The sequence below is a fragment of the Panthera pardus genome, unplaced genomic scaffold (genome assembly GCF_024362965.1).
Source record: "Panthera pardus isolate Hobbes unplaced genomic scaffold, ASM2436296v1 HiC_scaffold_6, whole genome shotgun sequence".
Lineage (NCBI taxonomy): Eukaryota > Metazoa > Chordata > Mammalia > Carnivora > Felidae > Panthera > Panthera pardus.
The window spans coordinates 100981715-101007358 of record NW_026526991.1 but is presented as its reverse complement, the minus strand read 5'-3'; the positions used below and the strand labels follow the sequence as shown (position 1 = coordinate 101007358).

General features: G+C 41.7%; 1 protein-coding gene and 1 long non-coding RNA gene across 6 annotated transcripts in view; one reads left to right on the top strand and one right to left on the bottom strand.

Moving 5' to 3' along the window:
- Positions 1-11696: 11696 nt before the first annotated feature.
- On the bottom strand, positions 11697-23814 carry LOC109276151 (uncharacterized). 5 transcript variants are annotated; one of them, XR_008419440.1, is made up of 7 exons: positions 23147-23814; positions 22209-22381; positions 21523-21781; positions 20614-20748; positions 16056-16113; positions 15479-15565; positions 11697-13349 (listed from the first exon to the last, which is right to left on the bottom strand). It is a non-coding gene; the product is annotated as an uncharacterized LOC109276151 (long non-coding RNA). The 5 variants fall into 5 exon arrangements; XR_008419443.1 differs by lacking the exon at positions 23147-23814 and adding an exon at positions 22885-23014; XR_008419441.1 differs by lacking the exon at positions 23147-23814 and having other exon boundaries at positions 20614-20891; positions 22209-22318.
- The window catches only part of NTF3 (neurotrophin 3), a 67024-nt gene continuing 63693 nt past the window's right edge, over positions 22314-25644 (top strand). Inside the window, exon 1 of the mRNA XM_019464768.2 lies at positions 22314-22422. Coding sequence (XP_019320313.1) covers positions 22405-22422 — 18 coding nt within the window. The 5' untranslated portion in view covers positions 22314-22404. The remainder of the gene's footprint in view (positions 22423-25644) is intronic.

The window sequence follows — 25644 nt, the reverse complement described above, 5'->3', positions numbered from 1 at the left end:
AATTTTTGGATTTGTGTCTTTCTGTAATCATAGATAATATTAGTTAATGGATACCAGAAGGACTGTCACTATTCTGTATGGGACATGATGACAGTTTTATTACTTGACCTCAGACCAGGGTCATCATTTTGGAATAGGTTATGCATCAAAGGACTAGAGAAATTGTATGGTTCCCTCTGGTTAGTATCTGTCTAGGTTATAGCCCCAGATGTTATGAAAAAGACATTGTACATAATCTTGAGTTTCATGGAAGCTTTGTAAGTGGGTAATATTATCATCCCCACTTAAGAGACGAGAAAAACAAAGCTCAGAAATATCAAGTGATTTGTCCAAGGTCACACAGCTGTTTCCAATCTCTTTAATATATTAGCTCATTGAATGCTCATTTGCACTCCTGTTAAGTATGTACTATTATCATCATCCTCTCTATTTTTCAAACAAGACCACAGAAGCATAGAAAAGCTCAGTGACTTGCCCAAGGTCACACAGCAGGGGTTTGGTCTTGTACCTGGATTTGACCCGCACAGCTCAGCTCTTAACCATTAGCCTCTCTCACTTGATAAACTGTGATTCTGCCTTCTTGATGCTGTCAGACTCCAGGCTGCAACTTCCTATAGGAACCTGGCTTCATCTTGTGGAAAAGACCCTTGAGCATATTCTCTGAGTGATAAAGCACCTTGCCTCCAAAAGCTCTTTTGAGCTGCTGCTAGAATGCTTTTAAAAGGAACTATTCGATAAGTTGGGGAGATTTCAGTGGAGTTTATTTGTCATCCTAATGGGCTGGTGCTCCGGACATAATCATGCACAAGATAAACTATCCAGTGGAGAGAAAATGAAATTCCTTGCACTTGGAGCTAGAAGACACCAAGATGAAATTGCACTGAGGCTCACAAGGACAATCAACTAATCGGTTATAAGAGACTTTGGGTCCCAAAGGCCTCTGCCAGTCTGACTTCGCCTACATCTCCAAATGTAGGGAATTAGCTCCCTTCAGGAATCTAAAGGTCATTGGATGCATGCAGCCTAAGACTGTATTATTGCCATCGTGGTTCTGTCCGTGTTCTACTGAACCTCCTGCTCTCTTCCACATGAACTACTCAGTGTCAAGCCAGATGGCCAAACTCTTATCCTGGCAAGATTTCCTTTGCATCTAAATGTAGGCCTTAAATATTTTTGTCCTTTTATTTCATTTTTAATTTGATATTGCCAGTTTTTACCCAATATTACAATTTTCAAAATACTTTTGAATGTTATTTCTGCTGTTCATCATATTAACAAATATTTCCAAGATCAAACTAATCCATAGATTTGGAAAGCTTGAAATCTTATCTTCTTCCAAGTTATTGATGAGAAGTACAGAACGTGGACCCAGCTCTTTGTTTATGTCTCTTGAGACCTGACTACAGGTGGACCTCAACCTACTGAGAAAGCTAGACTCCCTGGTGACTGATCAGCTTCTATGGCAAGTTTTCAGTGAATCCTTTCTAGATCCTAGAGACTGTCATCTTCTAGTCTAAGGACTCAAAGCCATCTATTTAGTCATCTTTTCTAAATGGTCTAAATGCTCCAATCAAAAGACATAAGGTGTTAGAATGCATTAAAAACAAGAACCATATGCAAGCTGCCTACAAGAGACTCATTTCAGAATATTCGGTTCTATCTTTCTTTCTTTCTTTCTTTCTTTCTTTCTTTCTTTCTTTCTTTCTTAGAGAGAGCATGCATGAGCAGAGGAGAGGGACAGAGGGAGAGAGAAACTTAAGCAGACTCCATGCTCAGCATGGAGTCAATTCAGGGCTCTATCTCACGACCCTGAGATCATGAACTGAGCCAAAATCAAGAGCAGGATGCTTAACTGACTGAGCCACCCAGGCACCCCAGAATGTTCAATTTAATCTATAGTGTCTTGAGGTCATCTTTGTCTCCTATATTAAAAACAAAAATATCTGCCTGTTTCCAGTATCTGATCCATTTTTCATGATATCTCAAATATTATAAACAATTATCAATGATTGTAAATGCCAATTCATTTCATATGCTAATGTGTAGTTTAGTGAAGCCGAAGATTTGAGTTTAAAAAGTTACTGGGTAACCTCTTTCTCTCTTTGTCTCTTCTCCCATGGAGGCTGCAAATAGATTTGGAATCTATTTAGTACTCCATACACACACACACAAGAAAACCTTCCCCATTATCTATTTATCAAGGAGAACAGAAGACTCTAGTTATTCACCCAAGACCACAGGATGAGGAATGGGAAAGTTGTCTCATGAAGTCAGTGACAACATCACCTAAGTCATGGCGCATCTTGAACACTTCCATTAGCTCAGAGCCTGAACCTAATTGGCTAGTTTAAATGGATTGTAAAATTTTATAACGGGGAACAAATTTAGAAATTGTCTAGTGCAGCCCCTCATCTTGCAGATAAAAAGTGAATCTCTCAGGGGGACAGTGGCTTAATGAGTATTATGTGGTAGATCCCTGATGCAAATTCAAAACAATCCTAATCTAATGTCCTTTCAATTATACTGGATCACTTTTCTAAACACTAATTGGCATATCAGATGGAGGAAACAGTTATTAATGGTGCAACTGATTTTGGCAAAACAGTAACAAGACTAAGTAATTTTATGAAAGGGCACTGTAAGTAAGGAGCCCAAATAGAAGCAAACAACTCATAGATGTTCCTTAGAATGGTCCTCATAACTTGTTTCCTGTCATTCCTTCCACTCAGGCATTATTTTGATTTGAGAGATGTGGAAACTCAGGCACAAAAAGCTTGGTAATTTTTCTAAATTTAGAGATGATTTGAATCCAAAGAGAGTGGCTCTAGAATTTGAGTTTTTAACCACTAGACAAAACTATCTCTCCCATTCACTTATGGCTTCTAAAGTACACCAACCAGGCTGCCACCCCAATAGGGCTAACTACTTCTTTCCAACAGAATGTGCCTTCTGTACCTGATCTAACTCATCTGATAAACTGATATGTGCTAATGAGCACAAACAAACTATGCCCCTCAATTTATACTTTTTGACAGAGGCCTTCTGGAGACCATGAGTTTGCATGAATTTAGTTCAACCAATATTTTTTGAGTACAAGCCCCATGAGGGACTTATTATAGGTGTTCTCAGGAGAGTTAACTTTACCTTTCCTCTCACATGTTAAAGCAATCTGCCTACTGTGTGATAAATAATAACACCCTGTGTCTGAGATGCACAATACCTTGAGATCACATCTTCCCTCTTGATCCCTTTCCTGAAGCAGTTGAACGCTGAGGCAATGCAGACCCTGTGACTTTGTGGGGCCTGTTTTTCTTTTCTTTTTTCTTTTCTTTTCTTTTCTTTTCTTTTCTTTTCTTTTCTTTTCTTTTCCTTTCCTTTCCTTTCCTTTCCTTTCTTTTCTTTTCTTTTCTTTTCTTTTCTTTCCTTTCCTTTCCTTTCCTTTTTTTCTCTCTCTCTTCTCCTCTCCTCCTTTCTCCTCTCCTCTCCTTTCCTTCTCTTTCCTATTCTCTTTTTAATTATCCTCTGCTGTCTCACACATATTAGCCCATTTTAGAATGGAGGCCATCCAAGAGAAACTGATGAAGGGATTTCACAGATGTAGGGTGGTGTATATACTAAAATCACCAAGCTTTACTGGAATTCGAGTGGAATGAAGTCTCCACTTAGACACTGAAGGCATGTTACAACATTTGAAACTTCCCCTGTTGCTTAGTACCCTTGTAAAATTCAAGGGATTAGACAGATGAGATCTAAAAGTGTGACATGGCCCCACAGGCAGCAGGAGGGTGAAGGGTAGGAAATATCTAAAAAGTCAAGACAGATCTTCTCTTTGGCTTCAGCCTAATTAGAGACAGAAAGATAGCCCAAAAATGAAAAATGTAGAACATAAGTTACTACAAGCCCAATATTTCCTAAACTTTTATCTTACACTAACCACGTTTTTCCCATAATGCATCTTACTGAAACTATTATAAACTTACTATTTTTCTTTAAATTGATTAATTAATTTATTTTACTTAGATGTTTTTCTTTTTCTACAAAAATACTGAAGTACAATATTCATGTAGAGAAGTTCTCCAGTTATAAATATATAACCTGATAAATTTTTGGAAAGTAAATGCTTTTGTGTAACTATCATTCAAATCAAGAAATGACCACCAACACTCCAGAAGCCCTCCTCCTGCCTCTTTCTCTTTATTTTTTTAATTTTTTTATGTTTATTTATTTTTGAGAGAGAGAGAGACAGCATGTGAGCAGGCAAGGGGCAGAGAGAGAGGAAAAAACACAGAATATGAAGCAGGCTCCAGGCTCTGAGCTGTCAATACAGAGCCCAGCTTGGGACTCAGACTCACAAACTGTGAGATCATAACCTGGGCCGAAGTTAGACACTTAACCCACTGAGCCACTCAGGCACACTTCATCTTGCCTCTTTCTTATCTTTCTTAAGCATGACACTTGTCTTCTCCTCAAAGGCAATCACTATCCTACCTTCAAAAACCACAACTTAGTTTGGCTTCTTTTAGAAACTTATTAAAAATGAAATTATGATACTATGTAAGCTTTTTTGTCTGCCTTTCTAAAATGTTTATTTATTTACTTTTGAGAGGAGGGGAAGGGGTAGAAAAAGGGGAAAACAGAATCCTAAGTAGGCTCCATGCTGTCAGTACAGAACTGGTCAAGGGTCTGGAACCCAGATACCAGGAGACCATGACCTGAGCCAAAACCAAGAGTCAGACACTTAACCAACTAAGCCACCCAGGTGCCCCTTGTTTGTTTGTTTGTTTGTTTGTTTGTTTTTCATTGTTGTTGTTGTTCAATATATTGGAAGTTAGATTTTTCTATGTTTGTTACATGTAGCAATAATTCATAATTTTTCTTTCCTATAGAATATTCCATTCTATGAATATGCCACATACAGTTGAGGGGCATCTACGTTGTTCCCAAAATATTGCTACTACAAACATTTTGCAAGTCTTTTGGTGCAGAAGCATAACATATTTCTGTTAAGTATACATTTTGTAGTGGAATTGCTGGGCCAAAGATAAGTGTATGTTCACCTTTAATAAGTACTGATAAAACAGTTTTCTAAAATAATTGTACCAACTTATATTCCCACTAGCAGTATGTGACACTTCTGGTTGCTTTACATCTTTACCAACATTTGGTATTGCCAGTTTTATTTTGTTTTTTTGTTTCATTTTTGTTTTTGTTTTTTGTTTGTTTTGGTTTGGTTTTGGTTTTGAGCCATTATGGATTGAATGTGGTGGTAGTGCTTTGTGGTTTTAATTTGCATTCCCATTTTGACTAAGGAGATTGTACACCTTTGCATTTAGATATTCTATTTAATGAAGTGTTTTCAAGTTCAAGCCTTTAACCATTTTTCTATTGTATTGCCTTACTTTTTCTAATTTATTTGTACTAATTATTTATATGTTCTGGGCATAAGTCCTTTGCTCCTGATAAGTGTTGTAAAAATCTTCTCTGACTTGTCCTTTAACTTTTTAATGGTACCTTTAGAGAAACCTTACATTTAATGTAGTCCAATTTATTAATCTTTTCCTTTGTGATTAGTGGTTTTTTTTTTTTATGTCTTAAGAAATCTTTTCCTATCTTAGGGCCATGAAAAATTTTTCATGATATATTCTATATGCTTTATAATTTTACCTTTCACATTTAGGTTTGCAATTCAACTGTAGTTGATTTTTGTATATAGTATGAAATAGAGGCAAGATTCATATTTTTTCATGTGAATATCTCATTCATCCAACATAGTTTATTTTTTTTAATTATTCTTTCTCCACGTCTTTCAGTGCCATGGGTGATCATATACTCTGGATCTGCTGCTGCATTCCTTATGCCAGTCCATTAACATATTAGTATGTTCTTTTTTTTTTAACTTTTATTTAAAAAAAAATTTAATGTTTATTCATTTTTGAGAGAGAGAGAGAGAGACAGAGATAGAGACAGAGTGTGAGTGGGGGAGGAGCAGAGAGAGAGGGAGACAGAATCCAAAGCAGGCTCCAGACTTCAGGATCCAACTTTCAGCACAGAGCCTGACGGGGGGGCTCAAACTCACAGTGAGATCATGACCTCAGCTGAAGTTGGATGCTTAATGACTGAACCACCCAGGCATCCCAATGTATTAGCTATGTTCTTGTGCAAATACCACGATGTCTTAAGTAATGTAACTTCACAATGACCCAGGATATTAGGTAGTATATAAGTCATTAATTTTGCTGTTCTTTAAGACCGATTTGGCTCAACTTGGTGGTTTTCAGAAAATTTTAAAATATAAACTTGAGAATCAGTTCATCAGTTTACACACACACAGACACATACACACACTTTCCTTTTATTTTGTTTGGGACTATATCAAATGAATAAACCAGTTGGAGAAGAATTGACATCTTTATAGTATTGAGTCTTCTAACTTATGAACATGGTACATCCTTTCTTATAAATCTTCCTTAATTTCTGTCAATAATGTTTTGTATTTCTCTATATAAAGCTCTTATACATCTGTTCCTAGACTTTTACTTAGATACAAATGTTTTTATTCCATTGAAATGGTATTTTTTTTAGATTTCATATTATAATCACTTACTGCTAATAAATGAAAAGATTTTTTTTGCAAATAACATGTGTTTGGGTTCAGTTTCCTACTACTCCACTATTAGTTCTGTCTCACCTGCAGCATGCTGTTTTTCTCTTTTCTGGCCTTTGGAACTACTGTTTTCCCCAACCCCAACATTAACATCTTAAACAAACCTTTTGTTATTCATTTTGTGGTTATCATAGAGACAACAACAAGTAACCTTGAATTATTAGAGTTTAATACACATTAGTACTAGTATCCCTTCCTAAAGAATGCCAGGATCTTAGAACACTTTACTCATTTACAACTTGACTATCCCTTGTGCTTGGTTGTCATGAATTTAATTCTGTAAGATACTTTATGGTTTCATACAGTTAGTATTCTTTCACACTTGCCACATATTTAACTTTTCTGTCACTGCTTTTTGTTGTTTTCTTTCCTATATTTTCTTACTTTTGTATGAACTCATTTTCCTTATGTAAGAATAACTCCGTTTAATATTTAAACAGATTTTTAAATAACAAATTATCTCAAAGTTTAATTAGCTGAACACAACTTCACATATTTTGAAGGCTATTTTATTGGATAAAGAATTCAAGATTCACTGTTGTTTTCTTCTATATTTTGATATTTTCTTGTCTTCTTACCCTCATTGTTTTTTCTGATAAGTCATTGGGAAATCTTATTGCAGTTGAAGATAATGTGTCTTTTTCTCTGGTACGTACTTTCACGTTTTTCTTCTTGTCTTTGATTTCAGCAGATTTATTGTGATGTGCAGTGCAGTTTTCTTGCCATTTACCCCATTCCAGGTATGCCAAACTTCTTGAATATGTGGTTGGTGTCTTTCATCAACTTTTGAAAATACTTGACCTTATGTCTGTCGATATTGTTTCTGCACCATTCTCTTTTCCTCTCCCTACTCAGGCACCAATTATATGTGTATTTGCTCTATCCTCTATGTATCATGTGTTTTTGAAATCCTAATATTTGTCCACTCCACGCTTCTAACTGGATTTTTGGGGTACACTAATCTCCTCTTCAGTTGTATTTAAACAACATTCTTAACTTTGTGTTGTGTTTTTCAGTGCTAGTATTTATATTTGATTCTTTTAAATAGATTCATGATATTCCTCATCTTACTATTAATTTTTTAACATTGTTTTAAAATCTGTGTCTATTAACTTCAATATACTGATATCCTTGGGTTTTCTTCCAGTTGTCTGATTTTTTTCCTCTTGTTTCTTACTCATTTGGACATGTTTCCTGGTGTGTGTAAAAAGAACAGTTATGCATATAACTGAAGCATGGTGTACTTCAGTAAGGATTTTCTTTTGTTTCTGTTAGACACTTGAGCTAAGAAAAGATTATCTGAATCCTATTTTGAGCTGATTGAAACTTGGGTTTCTGTCATTGCAAAAGTGGTTCTATTTTTGGTTCCCCCTTATCTTAAGAAGTAGCCTTTCAACAATCAAAATTGAAAGCACTTCTCAGTGATTCTTGAACTCCAATTTTTACCTCTGAAGTCTAGAGAGATTACTGAAAGTTCACCTCAGTTTTTCATTCTCTCAGCTGCCACTTAAAATCAGCATCTGCTCTAGAGAAAAATGCAGTTGAAGACCAGTTTCACTTCTCTATGCTCCCCTTTTCTCTTAGATCTTGTCCCCTCATGGTTCGTGCTGCTGTGGTAGCTTTCCAATTACTTCAAACATATTTTTTCCCTCAATATTTTAGTATGGGAATTTTCAAATATAAAGAAAATGTTATTTTACAGTGAACAGACACATACCCATAGACCAGATTCTATTATTTACATTTTTTCATGATTGGCTTATTTCATGTATCCTCATCTATCTATCCTTCTGTCCATCCATCAATTCAACTTTTTATATGCATTTTAAAATATATTAAGGCCATGAGACACCCCCCTTTAAATATGTCAGCATGCATTTCATTAACTAGAGTTCAATATTGCTTTACAGACATTTTTCTTTAGACACAAAAATTTACATTAAATGAATTTTGTAAATTTTAAGTAAACACAGATTGAGTTTTGACAAATGTATACACTGTATAATCCAAATCTCTAGCATTCATGCCTCTTTCCCATTATTTCCCACTCCAACCACCCCATAGGCAACAGCTACTACAATTTTCTTGTACAATAGATTATTTTTGTTTATTGTAAAACTTCATAAATATGGAAGCACATACAGCATATGATTTTGTGTAAGGCTTAATTCAATATAATATTTCTGAAGTTCATATTGTTCTGTGTATCCATAATTTGTTCTTATTTTGTTGCTGAAGAGTATTCCATTACATGAATATACAAACTTTGGATAAGCTTGGTTATTCAGTCTCCGATTGAAAGATATCTAAGATATTTGTATCCTTTGCCTTGTTCCTGATCTTAAGGAAAATGTGTTCAAAAGTTCACCATTATTATGTCAGTTGTTGGTATTTTATAGATTCCTTTTATCAGATTAAGGAAGTTCTCTTTTGTTGTTAGTTTGCTGTGTGTGTGTGTGTGTGTGTGTGTGTGTGTGTGTGTGAATTATAAATAGATGTTGGATTTAATATTGTCAAATGCTTTTCCTGAATCTATTAAAAATATACTGTATTTTTCTTTATTTTATCAACAGAGTGAATTACATTGATTGTTTTTCTGACTTTGTATTACTAGGATAAATCCTACTTGGCGATAATATATATTACTGCATTCTATGTGTTCATATTTTGTTAAGAATTTTTACATTTATGTTCATAAGAGATATTGGTCTACAACTTTATTTAGTATTTCTTTATCTCTTCACTTTTTTCTTTTTTCTTTCTCTCTTTCTTTTCTTTCCTTTTAAATAATGTCCCTATCAATTTACCCAAGGGATACAGGAGTGCTGATGCTTAGGGGCACTTGTGCCCCAGTGTTTATAGCAGCACTTTCAACAATAGCCAAACTGTGGAAAGAGCCTAAATGTCCATCAACTGATGAATGGATAAAGAAATTGTGGTTTATATACACAATGGAGTACTACGTGGCAATGAGAAAGAATGAAATATGGCCCTTTGTAGCAACGTGGATGGAACTGGAGAGTGTGATGCTAAGTGAAATAAGTCATACAGAGAAAGACAGATACCATATATTTTCACTCTTATGTGGATCCTGAGAAACTTAACAGAAGACCATTGGGGAGGGGAAGGAAAAAAAAAAAGGGTAGAGAGGGAGGGAGCCAAAACATCAAAACATAAGAGAGTCCTAAAAACTGCGAACAAATTGAGGGTTGATGGGAGGTGGGAGGAAGGGGAGGGTGGGTGATGGGTATTGAGAAGGGCACCAGTTGGGATGAGCACTGGGTGTTGTATGGAAACCAATTTGACAATAAATTTCATATTTAAAAATAAATAAATAAATATATTTAATTGATCTTATAATAAATAAATAAATAAATAAACAAACAAACAAACAAACAAATAAATAAATAAAGTCCCTATCAAACTTTGGTATTAACATTACACATATAACAAATTGTGAAGTGTTTTAAATCTGATACTACTCCTTCCATAAATTTTTATGGAATTTGTCAGTGAAACCATCTTTCTCTATTGTTTCATTGGTGGAAAGGTTTATGGTAACTAATTCAATTTTTCTAATAGATAAAAGGCTATTTAGATATTCTATTTTACCCTGCTCAAATATTTTGTCCATTTCATCTACATTGTCAAATTCATTGCATGAAATTGTTCATGATAGTCTCTTGTTTTCTATTTAATATCAGTAGGATCTGAGTGATAATCCCTTTTCATTCTTGATATTGGTTATTTCCTTCTCTTTCATTTCCAATCTAGCTAGGAGATAACCAATTTTGTTGATCTTTTCAAAGGGCAAATTTTAGCTCTATTAATTTCTATCTCATTTCTTTTTTTCTCTTACCTATATGATTTCCTTCTTCCTATTTGCTTTTGGCTTACTTTCCCTTTCTCTTTCTAAATTTCTAAGATGAAACATTTGGTCATTGATTTTTAGACCTTTTTTCTTTCTAATATAACATTTAAGTGTGTCACTTTCCCTCTAAACACTGTTTTATCCATATCCCACAGAGTTTGATATGTTGTATTTTTTTACCATAGATATCAGAATATACTCTAATTTCCCGTATGATTTCTTCTTTGACCTATGGAATAGCTAAAAGTGTGTTGCTTAATTTCTAATTACTTAAGGGTTTCTACATATCTTATTATTGATTTTGAGTTTTACTCCACTGTAGTTAGAGAATATACTCTGTGTGGTTTTGTTCTTTAAATCTAATGAGGATTGTTTTATTATCCAGCATATAGACTTTCTTTGTAAACAAACCATGTACTTGATAAGAATGTGTATTCTGGGGACGCCTGGGTGGTTCAGTCCGTTGAGCACCTGACTCTTGATTTTGGCTCAGGTCATGACCCCAGGGTTGTGGGATAGAGCCCTGTGTTGGGCTCCCATGCTGAGTGTGGAGCCTGATTAAGATTCTCTCTCTCTCCCTCTGCCCCTCTCCCCTGTTCACGTGCTTGCTCGCTCTCTAAAAAAGAAAAATAATGTGTATTATTCTGTATTTATTGGGTGTAGTGTTCTACAAATAATGATTAAGTCCAGGTGATTGATAGTATCATCTTTGCCTTTATTGGTATTTAGATTAGTGTAAGTTCTACTAAATGCATAAAGTATTAAAATCTCAAGCTATCACTGGGAATTGTTTATTTCTCCCTTTAAGCTTTTGCTACCTCAAGTGTACCAGTTGGGAATTGCCCTCTAGCTAGAAACTGTAAAAGACAGAAAACTCCCTCCATCCTGTTCTTTCTTGAAATGTCAGCTCCCCTTGAGAATCTGCTAGCTTTTGTCCACTCTTTTGTCCCCAGTATATAATTATCTGTAGAACTGTTTACACAACCATATCATAAATAAGACCTTCAGATGGCTTTTAAAAAATTTTTTCCAGCTTTTCTAGGTATTTTTGGTGGAAAGATTGGTATATTAGAATTTGGTCTGCTATAAATGGAAGTGAAAGTCCCTGGTAAATGTATTTTCAAAAGAAATTTTGAATTGATACATTAAAAAAATTAAATGTAACTATTATAATTTAAAATGTTTATTGAAGGAAAAATAAGATAAAAACAGAGAGGGAGGCAAACCATAAGAGACTCTTGAATACAGAGAACAAACTGAGGGTTGCTGGAGGGGTGTTGGGTCGGGGGATGGGCTAAATGTGTGATGGGCATTGAGGTGGGTACTTGTTGGGATGAGCACTGAGTGTTATATGTAAGTGATAAATCACTAAATTCTACTCTTGAAACCATTATTAACCTATATATTAACTAACTTGGATTTAAATTTTTTAAAAAGTCAAAAAAATAAAAAATAAAATGTTTACTTATGTACCACTAAAAAAAAATCTTAATATATCAACTATAAACTTAATATCAACTTATATACATCATGTTTTAGCAAAATACATACTTGCTAAAGTGACCAGATCACTGAGATGTGATAGTTCAAGTTTGGAAGGGATCTTAACTGTCCAACCACCTATCCAAATCTGAAGCCCCTCCACAACATTGTTTGAAGGTGGTCCCAGCCTGAGCTTGTCCAGTGACAGAAAAAAACTCATTAGCTATGAAGCAATTGACTCCATTTTTGGAAATTCTCTGTGTAAGAATCATCACCTTTATCCTGACTTGAAATATGCACCCTTGTAAATTCCACTCATCAATCCTAGTTCTACCCCTTGAAGTCTTCTAGAATAGTCACATTTTCATTTACATCATAACCCTGTAGATATGTGGTCTTCTTCAGCTCTTATTTATTGGATGCTGCTAGGCTCCAGAGATCCATAATGCCAAGGACAGATATTGCAGTCAGCTCTTTTACAAGGAAGGAATTAGGAGATATATAAGAGAGTAAATAATTTGACTCTAGGTTTTATGGATACCTTGATTGCAAGAAAAAAAATTGTTTAATCTACCAAAGAAATAATCCCACATCAAAATAGATCCTTTGCCATCTTTAATATAAAGGAAAGAAGACTTTAAAAAGCAAGAAGAATAATTTTGGGAAAAAAAGATTCACTCTGAAAAGTCTGAAAAGGTTATCTATAACATTATTGAAAAATAGAATTCATCTAATTAGTCCTCTCTCTCTTCAGAAAGGACTAACCAATGGGAAAGTATCTATTCCACTATTAAAGTTGTCCTTTGACCTCTCCTGTGATTAAAAGTCTTTTCCTGTTCCTACTGCAACCTTGGCTTCTGCATGTGAAGTTAATTTTCTCTTGTTTTGTCAGTGGTGCACAATGGTAACAAAATAAAGGAAATGAAATATTAAACTAAGTTGAAGCAAGTTATGAAATAAAGGAAAGAAGAAAAGGTGGGGAACAAATTAGAGGAAAATGGAAAACATTTCCAGAAGAAAAGCATGAGATATGTTTATTTCCTGAGAGTTGTATAGAAAGGAGACTAAGAACAGCATCCTGGGAATCAAGAGTTTGATTTCCATACTCTCACTGATGAGCCTCTAAATAACTTCCTCTGTAAAATGGGGGATTTGATCAGAAGAATCTCAGGCACTTTCCCATCTGAAAGAACATAAGTCATTCATTCATTGATTCGACATTGTCGCCAGTTTTCCAATTTGAGATATGGAGTGTGGACCAGTGATTCATACTTCGAATCTGCTGCCAATTATGATTCCATTCTCATCTGAACCATGGACTCCCTGCTTACCCTGGGGGGGGGGGGGGAAACAGGTTTTGGTTTATTAATTTCTATGTATAGAAAGCTATTTCCAACTCGGTTGTGTACTTCTTTCATTCCCTTCATTTTTAATATGTCCACAGTTAATTGGAGGAGATCAATACAGGTAGAAAGACAATTGCTGTCTGTCATTTTCAATGTTATTCTTTCTATTCACCCTAAGGAGCTAATTTGTAACTTTTGGACTCATTGTTGAAACCTTTTGGCAATGCCTCTTTTACTGAGTGGGAGAAAAACCAGTGGAACTCTCTCATCCTCATGTGGAGGCAGAGAAGCTGGACATGGTGAAGCAGTGAAACACAAATCTGATGCCTCATGCTTGCTATCTTGGCAGCAGCTCCAGATTCAAAGCCCATTCATAGGCAGGTTTTGAACACTGGCTTCCCTGCTCAGTCTGAGCTCCAAGTGGTCTTTAAGTTTATGTCTATGCTAGAGGAAGTCATTTGCATGACTATAAATTGGTGACTATATGGGATTCAAATGAAATATATGTAATAAAACATCAACTGGCCATAATGTTCTACTCCAGGATTCTATAGTTTCTGAGTGGGCATTTACAGACTTATTGCTTATGAGAGACTTGAGGCACTACTATTTTCTTGTGTATCTTGATGTTGCAAACAGTAGTTTTGATTAGCTTTTTAATCATTGGCACCATGCCAACGGCCTGCACCCTTAGAAGAATTTTTGGTAACCTGGCACTATGTGGTTTTGTCCTGCTCTTGTGGAAGCTCCCTGACTCAAGGCGGTCATGTAATTATACAAGTGTATCCTGACAAAGGAACCTGCTGAAGAGACGGGTAGGTGCTGAAACCATTCCTTTTTCCATGTACCAAATCACCGTTCTGATGTGTGTTACATGCACCTAGAAAGACACACAAAGGACCCACAGATGGACCTAAACTTATTCGACTTCATCCTCCATTTTTTTCCTTCCCTCACCACCCCAGGACAACCTTGAGCCCAGGAGAACTGACTCTGGATATTGCAGCCTTCCTACTGCTGGTCTTAGCCTTGGACTATAGACAGGAGAGCCAATTCACATCTGAGCTCCTCCCAGTGTTCTTAAGCAAGTTGCTTGTCCCCTTCTTGGCTTTGGTTTCTTCATCTGTTAAAACACCACTGTCTCAAGTTTGGATGGTGTAAAGGTAACAAGCAGTTGGATTCAAACCTCTGTTTTGGCCCTCATTTACTACCTATGTATACTTGGGCAAGTTATATAAACTCTTTATGGCTCAATTTTTTAAATCTGTAAAGTGGAATCGTAATAGTACCTACCTATAAATCATTTAATCCTTAGAAAAACCCTACAGAGCACATAATATTATTATTTCCACTTTACAGATTTAAAAAATTGAGATCTAGGAGAGGACACTAACTTGGCTAAGATCAATCACATAGGAGCTGAGACACGAACACCGGCTCTGGTCTAGTACTAAATTAAGACCAGCATACACAAACACACGTGTGCATACATCTATACATACACACAGTGCTTGAAACAGTGCCTGGCATATTATGCTAATATTATTAACAGTACCTGGTATTCAGTAAACACTCAATAAATGTTACCTATTGTTATGATGATTATGATGATGATGATTTGTAAAGAAGTTCCTACCTGCTAACATTCCTTCCTGCACTGGGCATTTATGTTTCTATGAGGCCCCAGCTTGGGTACTCATTGTTGCTTGAGCATTATTTGCATTCTGAAGGGGGCCTGAGGACAGCCTGCTCTGAGGGTGAGAACAGGAGCAGAACTGCCAGTGAACTGACTGGTAAATATAGAAAATCATCAGATGGGTTGGCTACATGGGTATATCTGTCTGTCTGTTTGTGTGTGTTGGGGAAAGTAGAAGTATGTAAGCTTATTTTAATTTGAACTCAGCTTTTCTTGGCCCCCAAGAACTGTTAACACCTCTTTTTGGTGTTTTGTGGGAATTCTGGGCATAAGGTCTTTAAAGTAAAAAACTCTATGATTAATTCCCCTTCCTCAGTTTTCCTAGACCACTGAAGTGAAGAGAATGTTTTCAAGGATACATGGGTAATAGAATGAACCTTCTCTGCCCCTCACTCTATCCTGTAAAATCAGAACAGTACCTAACTTGCCAGTGGAGAGTGAGGACTGTTCTCAAGGTCAGGAGGATGTATGAAGTGACCTTTTCCAGGTTCCCCCGGCCTTGAATTCTGAGGAGAGATGGGTATGAAGAGAGTATTCATAGGATGTGTTATTATATGTTGTTATACACATAGCTAGACTGGCCTACGCCTATTTAAGGGTAAGGAGACCTGGGTCCCCATTAGCCTTAAATACTTGGGAAATCTTCACCTTTGGATTTTTATACATTTGCTTCCCAGACTTTTCCTCCCCCCCCCCCCACCTCTTAGTTCCTACTAAGGGTAGTAAGTGGAAGGTGTGGGCAGAGATTTTTCTAATCCTCAGTCCTACCCCAAGTACCCAACTAGAGAAAATACCAAAATGACTTCAATACTCAATGGTATTGTGTGACGCAAACATTCAACTTTCCAGCATCTTGTGTCCATTTTCCAGCAGGTCATGGAATAGGCAAAAGGCAGGCTGCACTCAACACTGACGGTCCCAGTGGTTATGGGCAGGAACACTTCCACTATATGGACCACCAGGGAAACTCAACCATACTTTATACAGAGATATTACCTGGATGTGGCTTGTAACCAGTTGGGAGTCTCCACCCACAGACATCACTCTGCGGCTACTGTAGGTGGAAAGCAGGTAATACAAAACCCCCAACTTTATTCAAATTAATGTATTTCTTTGTTTTCTTATCTATATTCCCAATTATACAAGAAAATGAGGTTAAGTTCCTTTTACACATGGTAAAACCAAGACACTGGAAAGGTTAGTGAAGTCCCCCAGCTCACAAAGCAGCAACAAATCTAGTTCATGTTCTAATTCTTCCAGGCTCCAGCTCATAGACATCATCTGGGTTTCACCATCTTTCAGAATTGCTCAAAATTCTTCCAGCATAAATTAAAATCTATGCTCCACCTACCATCTTCCATTTCCTCCTAGGCATTCAAATGTTCTTCTGCCCCCAGGCCCTTCCCCAGAAGAAGGAAGCCACAGTAAAAAGACCAGCAGGTGGGAGTAGGAGTGGTGGGAAACCTGACCTGGAGCCTGTCCCTTCAACCTGCTCCCAGTCTATAAGATCAAAAGCATCTGCATATTTCAAAACATCCAAATCAGTCCTATTTTTCACGTTCATATCAAAAATTTGGTTATGTCTAAATACAACCATAGAGGGCTCAAGAAACAGCTGGCTGGTGAGTGGACACAGCTTAGCAGATAAATGAAAAAGACTGATTTCTCTCACCATTTGTTAATCTGAACTTCCAATATGAAATGCTGGCATCCCTAAAGAGACGGCTAGCCTACTGAGTATTTTATTATCCAAAGATGGAATTAATAGCTGTGCCATATCTATGTCAAACCTAGGCAATAAAACTTTATGAGTCCTTCCCCATGAAATATTTTGTTTATGTCACATGAGTCTAATCTAATGTTCTTTTTTTTCTTTTTCTTCACTTCCCCACCCCCCACCCTTTTCCCTGCCCTCTTTGTCTCCTGAGGCCTATTCCCTTTGGAAGTGCATTAGTTACCTAGGAAACCTTAATGTCATTTTTTATATGAGTGGAGTTTGGTGCAGCATAAAGTTAATTTATAGGGTGGTTAGGAATTCATGTCATGACTGGTGAAATAGGAGACTTTATTATGATTTCTAGATCCACCTGTGTGGTAGGAATACATACCTTCCCTCTATCATTACGGGTAATTTCTTGAAACATAATTATGAATATGTATGCTATTTCACAAAATGAGTTGATCCATTGTTATTCAATGCAATTCATCATATTGTTCAATCTAAGCCCTAGAACATAATTAGCAATAACAACAAACCAATAATATACTAGGCAATCTGTTACAAGTTGAAGGACATGGTGGAATTTCCTTTTACATGATGAGGCAGTTCTGCCTTAGAGACAAAGAACAAACAAGATGAGATTCTGAAATCCTTCAACTACGTCTTTCATGCTCTCTGAGGCCCGCATTAGGAAACTAAATTCCAAATATGTCCACTACTTCATTCTGCTATGTTCTTTCTGTCTTTGTCCAAGGGAAAAATATATAACCATAAAGCTACATTAATGAAATGTTTCAAGACAGCTTACAAGTAACAAAGAGGACATTCCGGAGCTTTTTCTAAAGGCTAAGATCCCCCACCCATGTGGTTGGCGGTGTTTCCGGTAGAAGGGCTATCAGATTGGGAGTTGGTGCCTTCACTGTGCTGGACTGTGCCCAGCATTTTAAATCAATTAGTTCATGTGGTCCCCATAATACTCCTATGAGGTTGGCATTGTTTCTGCCAATTACAGACAGTTTCTGAGAAGTTCAGGAACCTGTCAAAGACACACAACTAGCAGTGAAGAAGGGAGCATGGAATCTAGGTTTGTACAATTCCAAGACCCACTCTTTTAATGAGTTCTACTTCCTGATCTGTTACTATGTTTGGTTTTTTGTTTGCTTGTTTGTTTGTTTGTTTCCCTGGGGAAATTTATGGAGAACCCAGAGCCTTAGCATCCTTAACTATTAAATGTAGGGGGTGGGGGGACACAGAGGCTGATAGAATTAGATCTGTCTCCCTACTCTGTTTAGAGCTCAAGGTTGATAGCATCAAAGCTGCACTTCCTCAAGATGATGGACATTTTAGGGAAGACCTGCGTTCGCTGAATAAACATAAAGTCACTCAGTTTCTACAGACATCTGTACCCACTTTGAAAAAAAAAAAAAGAACAATGGCTCCCACCACTCTTCAGGACATTTGGGCAGAGTCGCTAATTGGCACCACGGGCTCACATGATTGTTGGCTAATAATGCTATAGTTACAAGTGTGTAGTAATGGGTGGGCAGCCAGGAATCTTTTGAGTGCCAGGAGTCAAGGTAACACACAGCCTTACTGGGCCCTTAAATTAGCAATCCCTATGCAAACACCTTTTGCAGGCACTTTAATTGTTTCAGAAACATAGACTTTCGGGCTCCAGGAGCTCAAGCAGCTGTCTGAGTGAGTGGGGGTGGGGATGGACGGACAGGGTGGAGCAAGAGAAAGTAGGTGCAAGCATTCTGCAAACCTCTCCACAGTGCCCTCCAGCAGCAGAAGAGGCAACTTGCAGATACTTTAGGATAGGCTAAGGTGTGGAGTACAGTTTAGCAATCTAAGGCAGGAAAAAAACCCACACACAATGGGAGAGGACAAATATTCAAGGCTAGCTGTATGGTGCTGGGGAAAAGAACCAAGCTTGCCTTGCCACATGCGGTCACAGAGGGAAGGGTCCTTGGAGGCCATTCGTCCCAGTTCTCTCATTTCCTGGGTCACTGTGTCATAACGAATTAACTGCATGCCCCTACTGCACAAGACCCCCTCCCTTGTCATATGCTGAGCAGCCCCTGCAACACACAATCCATTTAACTGAAACATCCAGTAGATCAATACTATTTCTCACAAGGTAAGGGCATAATTCATTCCAACATTTCCATTTGGTTTCTGTTCAGTGTTTCAACCACAGAGTGGTGCTATTGCAAAAGATAAGGGTGGGCAGAAAGCATGCTCCAGAAATTTGCTTTAGGAGAGATTTTGTAAGGGGGCTTTCAATCACTGGATCTAGTTCCTGCCCTCACAAACAACTTTCAGGGAGAAAAAGAAAGTTCAGCAACCTAAAAATACAGTCAACAGATGGATGGCCAAGGCCATGACCAAGGAGTCAACTTGAAAAGAAGCGATTACCTGGCTAATCAGAAAAGACCTAGTCCTAGATGGACTTCCACACCCAGCACTGTCTATGGGGCATGAACTCAGCAGCTTACTTCCTAGTTCTGTTCTTTGCTTTAGCTGTCTATACCACTAAGATTTTCCTCTATTTAGAGAAACGGATTTGCTTAGAAGTCCCAGTGTTCTGCAGTTCCAAAATGAATCTACATTACATACAATTATCTTTAACTCTTTTTAAAAATATACACCTTCTACTCCTTTTTCCAGTCACCTTCCTTTTTGATCACCTTGCTACTCTTGGAAGCCAAGAGAGAGACCTAGGCATCAATCCCTAGTCTTCTTTAGAGAGGAGAGAAGAATCTTTTACTCTGAAACAGAAAGGAAAACAGTGAAGGAAAAGGCAGCTTGCCGGCTAGAGGGAGATTTTCTGAAAAAGGTCTTCCACAAAGGAAAGGACCAGTAGCTCTCCATTTGGAAAAAAAAAAGTGAGGAAAATGCATCTTTTACCCTCTGTTTCTGTCTGGTTCTCTCTCTCTCCCTGTCTCCTTCCCTCAGCCCCTCCCTCTACCCACCCCCCTCTCAAAGGCACCACACATATTTGGCAAGATTAAGGTGTCACCTCTCATATTACAAGGCGTGTTGATTGCAAGCAAAGACAGACCCACCAGTGCAGGACACCCCCCCCCCCCCAACTCCCAGTTGGAAAACAATACAAACTCTTCCTGTGCTTGCCTAGGTCCTGGCAAAGTGTGGCGGCCAGTCCGTGCACAGCATCTGCAGAACAAATCGGGTCTTAAACTCACTGCTGCCTTTTCTTCTTTTTTTTTTCTTCTGATTTTTCAAATTTAAGTTTGCCCCCTTCCTCCCCCTCCTCCCTCCAGACTGCCAGTGACCGAGGAGCTGCAGGCGGATCAGCCCGCACATGTTTTTAACCCTTTCCTTGCTGCAGCAGGAGCCAGCCACCTCTTTCCCTGCAACCCTCGCGTTACTGGAGGACCTGGAGCTCCAGAAAGGAGCCCCTAGAACTTGGCCAGTGGAGCTGAAACTGGGCCTGAACCCTTCGTTTGACAGCGGAGGTGGGGGTGAAGTGCGGGAAGTGGGGGAGGGCAGGGAGGCGGGCCAGAGCGCAGGGAGAAAACCAGAACCCAGCAGATCACGCCCAATCCAAACCTTCATGGTGCTGTGTGTGCCGAGTGGAGGGAACAACTCGGCAGCTTAATCTGGTCCGGAGGAGGACCTCAACATTTTGGCACGAGGGAGGCACTGAAGGAGGACCCCACTCTTTCCAGGGACTGCGGGAGGTGCGGCCCCTGGGCCTCAGTGGGCGCTTCTGGCAGTTTTCGATGTGGCAGCCTCCAGCAGCCAGGATAATGATGAGGCAGGTACAATCTATCTAGTACGCAGCCCCCCAGGCTCCCCATCCCTTCCTACCTCCTCTCGGACCCCGCAGCCTTGCTCTGCGTCGGGTTCGGCCTGATCTGGTAGGCTCAGTGCCCGTGCTTCTCGGTGTTTGACCAAATTCTCAAACAAGTCTTAGGAATTTGGATTTTTTTAACCTGACGCCGGCTGAAACAGAGTGGGTTGCTTCTTACCCACCTTGGAATGGCAGGGCATGACGAGACGAGACGGGATACTTACTTGCTCCCCTCCCCCAGTCGCGCGTGAATCAAAAGGTCCTGGCACGAGATGGGACCAAAGAGTGGCAGAGACTGCAGGGAGGAAGTGGTAGGGGGCTCAAGGACGGAGTCCGCCACGCCCTGGCCCGGGGAGCTGAGCCGGAGGCGGTCAGGAGCACAAAAATCCGCTCCAAGGCTCTGAATTTCTCCTTGACCCCTAAGCGACATTCTCTCCCCCCCACCCCCCCACTCTCACTTCTCTTGATGGCAAAAGGACGAAAGCAAGATGACTTAACTCGGTAAATTTAGAGAGAACGATCTCAGAACAAGTGGGGTCTAATGGGCAGCTAAAATTATCGCGAAATAAGAGATTTTGCCCCCTCCCTCCCATCCTTTCCTCGAATAATCTATGGGTGGGGGAGTGAGCGTCACAACTTTCCAAGCGCTACTACGAGGTTTGTTTGTGGCTTTTGCCTTTTCTGCTTCCCCGCGCTGTCCCCGCGTGCAGACTGGTGGGTGCTGGGCGGGTGCTCAGCTGCAGGGCCCCATTCTAGGAAGGTGCTTAGAAGAAGTTGGAGGCTGGGTGAAATGGGAGTCTCCGATCCATCCCCCTCTACCTCCACGTTCACGTTCTCGCAAACACACACACACACACACACACACACACACACACACACACGCGGCCGCCCCTTCCTAGGTCCCCCTGAACCCCGCCTCCCCCTACCTCTTGACTCCGCTGTCCTTGACCTCCCGCACAGCGTCCTGGGTACTGGTCCCTGAGAGCAGCGAGTTCGCTGGGGAGTGATTGTCCTTGGGCGTGTTCGCGTTGTGGGGTGGGGGAAGGAGTGACGGGTGGGCTTGATAGGAGGTGGGGAGAGATCTAGAGCTGGAAGGGTCTAAGGTTTGGAGGAGGAGTTTGCACATTAGACCCAAGCCGCCAGGGGGAAGGGGCAAGAAAGGCCCTTCTGCCTAGAGAGGAAAATCTTAAATAAAAAGAAAGAAAAAAAAAAAAAGATCAAAAGGAAGTTTCTCAAGAAAAAAAAAAAACAAATAAGACAGGCTGAAGACATTAACATGTAAAATACAGTGAAAAGTTGAATATTTCGTTTTTTCCTGGATCTCTAAAGGGGATAGTGAAGCCTACTATTAACTTGGAAGTTTTAGGTGTTTTTCTTTTAGAGAGGCTAGGAAAGATGACCTCGTCGCCCCACTGCCCACCCCACGCCAGCCCCAAGTCGGAGGGGCACAGGGGCTTGGGCTGGCAAGGCGCGCGGCGGCCGGGCGCGGGGGCGGGTGGCGCGGCGCTGAAGGGGTTAAGGCGCTGAGCGCGGAGCCATCTGGCCGGGTTGGCTGGTTATAACCGCGCAGATTATGTTCGCGGGACTCAGAGTTGAAGGCTCCTCTCCCTACCGAGCAGCTCCGCGCGCGGCCCCGCGAGAGAGCCCGGCGCAACTACTTTCTTCCCGTTTCTTTCTTTCTTTCTTCTTCTCTTTTTTTCCCCCTGCTGGGTAGTGGAGGCGGCGGGGTGGGAGAGACTTTGAATGACCGAGTTTGCGTCCACCTTTCTCTTCATGTCGACGTCCCTGGAAACAGTCACACGGATGCCATGGTTACTTCTGCCACGGTAAGGGGAGGCGGGTACGTTGGGTGGGCACGTTCAGGGGTGGGAAGCTGAGTAGGGGGATTTTCCAGTGGACTAGCGCGGGGGTCCCCAACTCTGCACCCCGCCCCCACCTCCATCGTTCGGCTCTGGCTCACTTTCCCGGGCTTGCGCCTTCCCCGAAGTTTGCGCTGGGATCTGCCCAGGCCGAGGCGCAACCGCAACCACCCCCTCCCCACCACACACTCAAACACACACACACACACACACACACACACACACACACACACACACGCACACACGGACACTCCTCCCCACCTCTTCTCCCGTCCCTGGGCTGCCCGAGAAACCGCCCAATATCTGGGAAAGTGATCAGGTTTAAGGGACCTGGATTGGAAATGGGGGCGGAGGCGAGGGGAAATAGGGACGACGGAAGGGCAGCGAAGAGATTCAGCAGAACCGCCCTCCAACCCCCAATCAACACACCCGTCTGCTCCTGCAGAGAGGGCTCCCCGTGCATCCTGTAACAAAAGGGGGTGGCAGACAGATCCCGCGCAGGGAAGAGTCGAGCGTGTCACCACGGCTCCCCGGCACGCGCCCGGCGCCCGGCTCCCAACATCGCGGGGCTCCTTGCATGCCTCCCCCTCCCTGGTCCCGGGCGTGGGCTGGGGGAGGGGACTCGGAGCTCCGGACTGGGACGCCGGCTTCCGAGTTTGGGAGTTGCAACTCCTCGCCCGGCGCGGCGTACCTGTGCTGGAATACTCTTGCCTCTTCCGAAAGCTTTTCTCGGCAACGGCCACGCACCCCGGACTCCTTGTGGCCAGCGCCCACCCCGCGGCTACCCCACCCCGGGTCTCTGCGCAGATGTAGGAGCTCCGCGCGTTCTCCGTGCATCTGGGACCGCGCGGGGAGCGGCGGGCAAGCTGGCCGGGCAGTCCCTGGGGAATTCCTCGCCGTTTCTCCGAGCCAGCTCTCGGAATTTGAGGCGGCGGTGTGGGAAGGCTGGGAGACCGGGGACCAGCGGAACTAGGTCGGAGTCAAAAGGACCCCCGGTGGGCCAAATTACCCCATTGCCCCAAAGCGCTACTCCTACTCCAAATGAATCTGGGGCGCTTGGAAGTTGAAGGTTCGGGAAAGGAGGGGTGGGGGAGGGGACTCTGGTGCTTTCGGGCGCCAGTGGGTGCGCGGCGAGGAGGCGCTGCTTCTTTGGGGGGAGTTTAGCTGCTGCATTCCTCAGCTGCGCTTTAAATGCACGGAACTGAGACCCTCGCGCCGAACCGGGTGGGGGCTGCTAACCGGTAAGGGCTCCTCCCACGTCTGGGAGCATTCCAGGTGGAGGAAACATTGAACTGGACCGCCTCCTTTAGACCTCTGGCGGCGGGCGGCAGGTTCAGAGTCCGAGTGGAGACAGCCTCTTGGACCCAGCCGGAGCGCTGGGCTCAGAGCAGGAGAGCTGGGGCGCCTTGCGCGGGGGGGTGAGGGGGGCTGGGGGGGCTGTTTATGTGTGCGAAGAGCAGGGGGCGGGAGCTGGGAGGTTTGGCATGAAAGGAGGTGGGTGTCACTCCTGGAGCCTATTAGAGAAGGTGCTAGACAACCTGCTTTTTCATAAAGAGATGTCCTCTCCCAGCCGACAGACCTGAGAGCAAGAACAACACCTAAGCCCTCTGCCCTAAATGTCGGGAGGGGAGAAAGTTGTAACACAGAGGGAACTTTGCAGTTGGTTCCGTTTTCCCTACACCCAGAAATTCTCCAGCATACTCAGCCTGGCTCCCTCCCGCCCCCAATTCCTTCCTGACATGTTGCACAAAGAAAGTTGAGAGGTAGAAGTTAGGGGACAGAATCCAACCGCCTCTGCCTTGGGCTCAGACCCTTAGACCTGGGTATGGTGTTGGGAGTGGGGAGGGGGAGAGGAGAAGAAAGCAGGCTCTGTGAACAGTGTTGGAGGAAAATAGCAAGTCTGCGGGCCTGCAGCAAGGAGCGTATAAGATTTTGCAATTGGTAAGGACGGGACTGTAGCTGGAATTGGAGGGCTGGTTCTGTGTGAATGGATCTGCTTTGCTAGGGAGGGAGAGTGGGACCCTTGGGTGCTCTGTGTGGTCAGGGAAGGAGGTTTCTGGAAAGTCTCTGCACCAGGGTGTGCATTGCGGGTGGCCGGAGGGCTGGAGCTCCACCCTGCTCTGTGCGCAGTGGAGGTGTGCGTTTCTGAGGAGTCTGTTGGATGCGCATATGTGTGACTGGCAGGAGATGAGAGCATGTGGGAACATAGGTGTAGCTAATGAGAAATCTGTGCCTGTGAAGGGTGTCAGAGCAGGAGGAGAGGTACAGTGTGTCGAAGACAGATGGCTTGTGCATGCCTGCACAGACACATGGAGTGGGTGTGGCGTGGGAGGGTGGCTGTGTGTAGCAGCGAAAGGTGGACGTGTGTGTGGAAGGTTGGGCTCCTGAGGATTACCGAAGGAGTGGGGGGGGGGGGCGGGCGGGGAGAGATTATCTGCAGAGAGCCGAGTGTGAACTTTTTGAGTGTGCATGGGGAAATGTGGCTGGGATGGCACTGGGGTGTGCAGAGGATAGGAAAGTGAGGGCTCAGGCACTCTTTCTGGAGAAACAAGGCATTTACAGAGAAGGATGCTGGGTTGGGTTTTGCCTTCTCCCCCTCCCTACCTCCTCAGAGAGGAAGGAATTGGACAAGGCTTAGAATGAGGGGTATACATTTAAGGAGAAAAGCCCTGTGTGTCAGCACTAGGTGACGATCAGGGAGGACGTCCACATAAAATTGGAGTGAGGGGAGGAATATATTTTGCATTACTGGTGGCAGAGGTGCGTGTTCTATTATGTTATTTGATGGGTTTCTTATTTAATAGAGGAATTCATTGTTACCAATTAATATTGATTATTAGTTAATATTTGTGGAATGCCTACTGGATGCTGAGCCCATTACTGGGTACTGGGGCATGGCACCGTGCCCTGGAAACATTCCTTCTCGGACTCAGCTGACTGCTGCAGTTTTGCCAAGAGGACTGAAAAGAGCTGGATGCCAGTTGAGGCCTCTTCAAGAACCATAATTCAGTCTAGAGATGTTTATGGATCTTAGGGGCCAACGGGAACCTGACCTGAAATATATCTGTGATTTTGTAAAAAGGGGGCACAAGGATAGGGATGAGGTCTGGTTTTGTGTGTTGGGGATACAGCTGAAGGGTGTTCCTGTTCCTCATAGTAGGTGTGGGCTGGGCATGGGGGGGTGGGTGC